The following is a 6,000-nucleotide window of genomic DNA, read 5'->3' as shown; positions in this document are numbered from 1 at the left end:
ACCGTAAAATGAAATTGCGGTAAGGGCATCATACTGTAAAATAAAATTGCGGTAAGGGCATCTTACCGTAAAACACATTTATAGGTAAGCTACTGTAAAGGGGAACTTACAGTAACTTACTGGCAATAGTGCTGCCAGTAAGTTACCGCAAAAATACGATAAAATGTCTAACAGTGTACCTGCTGAGAATCCAGAGCCAGAACAAGGCATGGAGCCAGAATGTGGAGACACACGGGAGGAGCAGATTACTGAGGACCAAGAGGGAGGGTCACAGCAACAGGAACCTTGTTGAGCAATCAGACCATCACTCGGAGAGAGAAAACCTGCCCAAAGAATGACTTACCCATTCCTTGGACAATCCACATTCCAAACATTGTCTACACTAAACACAGTGGCAGCAAACTCAAATCAGTCACTACCATTGGTACCCACAACTGCACACACATGGTTAGGCCATGCCAATGATCCATACCAAATAGTGCCAATTACTTTTATGGTTCCAACTTAATTAAAGGTATGCATAAAGACACAAAATAAAAGTTTAGAGGTTCTGCTGAGTTGCTCGTCATAACCCAGCAAGACTGGAGATGATCACATGCACATTGTTGTCCTGTGTTTATTCCACCATTAGTCGATTGTTTTATGTCAGTCTCCATGGATGTTGAAAGAATACATGTTAGTGCATATTAAGTGTTGCAAATTGATTTGTTTTGATAAAGTTTTACATGGTTAATCAAAAAATGAAATTGCAATGTTTCACCCACGATTGGATGATATGTATGCTGCATTACAGTGTTGATTGAAGGTGAACATGTTCAAATGTGTCAATAGTTCATAATATGTACATTTTACTTTAAAAATGCATGTGAGTGGTCTAAAATGGGTAAAACACAGAAATGTCTTGTTTGAATATGTGTTGATATTGCTTAGTTGATTTGAATTGAGTGAAAGCTCTAAAAGTCATGTAACACTGAACAGCATTTTGAATATGCAAATGAGTAACACAATGATTGGCTGAAAGGTTTTTCATGAAAACGCTGTGTAATTGCAAGAAAGAGACTGAAACAGTGAAGATTTGCATAAAAAAAAAAAAAGTATTGTGACAATGTATTTTCTTATTTTTTTACATTTGTTTGTTCTAATGAAAAAAATATAACCCAGCAAGGCCAGAGATGATCACACGGACATTGTTGTCTTGTGTATATTCCACCATTCCACGGATGGCTAGGGACGCTTACTGTCAGCTGATATGGAGATCCTGTACCCGCTGCATATAAAAACTTGTTTCACTGTTTTAGTTTTACAGCTGTAACCTCAGTTTAAAATCTACTCACTGCCAAGAGAGAAAAGAAAAGCCTAAAGCAGCCTAATGTCTTGTAAACTTTTTTTTTGAAGATGCTGATCTTTACTGCTTTATGTCAACCATACAGTATGTGTGACTGTTGAGATTTTACCAACTAATCATGCACAGTTGCATTGATTTCCTACTGGGTATATTCAGTGTCACTAACAGATACTGTACTGAAGTAGTCATAACATTATAAACTAGTTCTACTAACAAATGCATGTAATGTACAAGTAAAGGCTTATTGCACTAGATTTCACTGATCACAAAAATAATTTACAATCATACTTTACTACACATCACAATTCAATTTGCAGCATTTCAGAAAGAGTAGGAAATGTCATTGACAATTTTTTTGTCAGTTTACCAACTTGCTGCACATTAACCATCTGTTTCTGCCAGAATAAAATATAAAAAGGTAACTGTAAAATAAACTTTATATAATTCTCATTGTGAGATATAAAGTTGTAATTATGAAAAATAAAGCAGCAACTGTGAGAAATATCCCTTGTAAAAAACATGACCATGTCGGCGCAGACCAGAAAACGTATCGGATCCTTTGGATTCTGCACAGAATGCTGTAATATAAAGCGATATGGAGGAGATTAGGTGGAGAAACGGTTAGAGAGACTCGGCATTAGAAACAGCACTGACGAGTAGACAAGGTAACACTGGTGTCATGTACCAACATAAATTACACACTTTTCATAATACACATCCTATGCATATTTATGTTCACTGTTTTGCTTTAGTAACAGTTTCATATTAAAATCCCCGTAAACCGAAAGTTGCAAACGACTTTTCTCCAGTGTTGTGACATATTTCCAAGTGAAACGGAATATTGAACAGAGGGCAGGGTTTTACTTTAGCGCTCCTCCTCTCCATCTCTGCTCATAGCAGACTAACGGTTTGGTTAAGCGTTATCAACCCAAGCCGTCAAACTGACGTCATCAGAAAAGGAACGCCATTCCATACCGGAAGTAACTTTTCAGATTTTGATTAAAGATTACCACGGCAAACAATTTTTTTCTGCGTAGTAACTTGCACAGATTAATTGTTCACCACAAGACTAGTAATATGCGCTAACAAAGTAAATAGGGTCAATTTTGATTTCATGTCGACTTTTAAATCTAAAAGGGGAATCTATTAGACTGTGGCTGTCATAAGCTGTCAAATGCGCCTATTGGCTATTTTAAAAAAGGCAAGGAGCTGCTTGATATATCCTGCCCTGTTTTCCTGTTCCAGTGGAAATTATGTCAACGCATTGAATAAAGCCCTTTAAAGCCCTGTGCTGTTAAGTGATATAGCCTGAATGGCATATAACTAATCATTTGTATGCATTGATGAAGGTGTTTGTCTGAGAGAAATAACAATTTATTCCGATTTTGAATTCCGTATTATAGTAGTGTGTAACTTGTAGGAATGTGTAGGAATGTGTAAAGCCCAATTTTCAATTTCAACCTTGAAAAGAACGGTCCACTAGATTTTTCCTCATGCAGACTGTCCATTCAGGTTTCTCCAGACGACATCTGTTCAATAATGCAATAATTTAGTCCTTAATGAATCCACAGTCCAGCAGAACTTTAGAAACAGCAGGTATAAGATCTTCGACATAGTCATTCAGATGATCATCTCTTATAAGGTCTGTGTTTGTTGGGTATAATTTCATGTGGTACATACGAGCGATGGAGTTCTTCACTCTTACTGTGCAGGGTCGAGGTTTCACAGTTTCCAGCAGGCCATGTACAGTAGCCTGCAGAACTAGCCGAGGACTCACTATAATCTTGTAATTATTGAAACTATTGGGGATATTGGGTACTCGCTCTATACACTTTAAAATATTCAATCCCTGTACATTTTCCCATTTGTTTTGTTCATATTCAGCTTTTGCGGTGCAAGGGAATACATTATTCTCAAACTCAAAGCCCACATTAGTGCCGTACATTTTCTCAAGCTCAGGCAACAGATCCATCCAGTTCTTCACCTTGAGAGGCAGAATGAACTCATCCAGGTCATGTAGAGCCACATAGCGACTTTGGTACATGTAACGATAAACACAGTCATTAAGTGCAGGAATTTGCCCGTAGTAATGCAGCTGACCGGGTGATAAATTCTTCCTCCAGCCACTAGACACATTGATGTGCTTTTTAATCGTCCATGGGATGATCTCCACAAAACCTATTTTCACATAGTAGTCCAGAACCTTCTGTGTGTCTGAATCACAGTTGGTTTTATATATCACCACCCTTTGAGCACCAAGCAGTCTGAACATCTCCATCGCCTGGACTAAACCCAGCACATTCTTGTAGTCATACATGACAGAGATGCAGACTGTAAATGTATACGGGAAGACTGCTGGAACGTCTCTGTTTCTAATGGTTTGGAAGGATGTTATGCTGTTCGAGATCTCACTGGCTGTTAACGCAACATGCGTCGGTGTCGAACACGAGCTATCGATCTGGCATGTGATAGTAGCAGTGCCGTACTCAAAACCAAAGTGGTCGTAGTGAATTGTGTATTCGGCTGGTGAAGTCACGTTCCTCTCTTCGCAGCACATCACACACCTGTACGTCACCTTCTCATCACGGAGAACGATGGCAATCATCTTTATCTCTTTCTCTCTGAAACGATGATCCATATAAGAGCCGGTCACATATGTGTGAAGGTTCCCGACTTTAATCCCAGGACCGTCCTTCACTTGAACGCCACATGCTTTAGGACCGTCCTTCACTTGAACGCCAGATGCTTCAGGACCATCCTTCACTTGAACGCCAGATGCTTCAGGACCGTCCTTCACTTGAACGCCAGATGCTTCAGGACCGTCCTTCACTTGAACGCCAGATGCTTCAGGACCGTCCTTCACTTGAACGCCAGATGCTTCAGGACCGTCCTTCACTTGAACGCCAGATGCTTTTGGACCGTCCTTCACTTGAACGCCAGATGCTTTTGGAGCCGGAGGAATGAAGGATTTGTGGTAGACGGGTTTTTGGAGGAATGGTAACTGTATGAGCATGAAAAACAAAAAGCCCAAAAACAAGATCACCAGTATAATCCTCATTTTAAAAGCGATTGCTTCTGATTCACTCTTCAGTTAGTCATATTCCATCACGTTTCCCTAGGGAAAAGAAAGAAAACACACATTTTATGGTTGTCTCTAATAAAGCTTTTGGCTTTAATGGACAAATGCACTTGTGGCTGGGATGTGAACTCTTGCACATAATAACCACAACACAAGAAGTCAGACTCAAAGACACATTTTTGAGTTGTTTTACTGTTTTAAAATGAGCTGAAGCAACACAGTTATTGAATATTTTGTCACAATTTAATTTCATTGAGTTCAGTACACTTCCATAAGTGTTGGGACTCATGAACACTCAGCAGTGCATTTGCATGCTTTGCATAGGATTGAACTGGGAGGGTAAGTGTTGAAACTGGGTTATATTTAAGCGTTTTTGAGTGTTTGTGGTTAGGTTGTGGGATTATTAATCGATTATTTTTATGTTATCAAATGATTAGCCACATACACACCAAACTGCACACAGATGTGAAAATGTAAAACACTACTATCTTGTGTCTTTTGCTTGTTCAGTGTGCAGTGGAGCGTACAGGAGTTTGTCACACGTATGTGCACAAATACACTGTATATAGAGTATGTATGCACAATTGATGAATTTTACAGTTATTGAACTGATCTGAATCAACACTGAAGTGACGAGCTGAATAATGACACTTTTGTCTTGTTGGAGCTGCTTTATAGCAGAATTTGAATTTGTTACTATTTGTGAATCTGCTGCGAAACTATCTATATTGTATATTGTATCTATATATATATATATATATACAGTCGTGCTCAGAATTAATCATACCCCTGGTAAATATGATCAAAAATGTCTGTTTTGGAGAAAAACATTTATTTCATAATGTGATTTCCCCCCCACTTTCAATTCTTTTACTTCAATGAAAGGTTAGATTTTTGCCAATTTTTTTAATGAAAGATCAAAAGGATAAACGATGCAGATTTATTTTTTACAGCTATTTCTGATCATATTTACCAAGGGTATGATTAATTCTGAGCACGACTGTATATATATACACATACACACACTTAATATTCATACAAGTCAAGTCAGAAAGTCAACTTTATTTATAAAGTGCTTTGTGTGTGTGTGTTTGTGTATATATATATATATATATATATATATATATATATATATATATATATATATATATATATATATATATTGTGTAAGGGATAATGTACATCCAGCCGGTTGTTATCTGAGAATAAACCCCCGACAGGAAGCGGCAAACATAAATACAGAAAGAAACATGCCTTCCACCTCACAGGGAGCCCCCACAGAAGCCCCTGTCTACAAGTGATGCAGAATGTACTCTCCAAATGTACATACCATGCACTTGCATATCAGCTTCTACCTGGAGTGCTATTTCAGCCAACATCTCTCTTAGAGAATCATAAATTCCTTCAATAATGATGCATAATGTTTTCAGCAACATTTTGATGAACACGATTACTCATAAAAATAAGCATTAAGAATGTTGCAATAATGAAAATATGATCCTCAAGATGACGGGATGTAGACTCCAGACTGTCTGTATTGTTTGGACTATGGCCAGCTGTTGCAAAAAAAAAAAAA

At 38.0% G+C, this 6,000-nt stretch overlaps 1 protein-coding gene across 3 annotated transcripts in view; it reads right to left on the bottom strand.

The window, feature by feature from the left end:
- Positions 1-600: 600 nt before the first annotated feature.
- The window catches only part of LOC311089298 (uncharacterized protein), a 30,498-nt gene continuing 25,098 nt past the window's right edge, over positions 601-6,000 (bottom strand). For all 3 annotated transcript variants that reach the window (XM_084123879.1, XM_084123880.1, XM_084123881.1), the window contains exon 2: positions 601-4,460. In XM_084123879.1, coding sequence (XP_083980005.1) covers positions 2,895-4,403 — 1,509 coding nt within the window. In that variant the 5' untranslated portion in view covers positions 4,404-4,460 and the 3' untranslated portion in view covers positions 601-2,894. The remainder of the gene's footprint in view (positions 4,461-6,000) is intronic.

The sequence above is a fragment of the Abramis brama genome (genome assembly GCF_963993115.1).
Source record: "Abramis brama genome assembly, chromosome: 9".
Lineage (NCBI taxonomy): Eukaryota > Metazoa > Chordata > Actinopteri > Cypriniformes > Leuciscidae > Abramis > Abramis brama.
The sequence above is the reverse complement of the archived record's forward strand: the minus strand, read 5'-3'. Positions and strand labels throughout refer to the sequence as shown.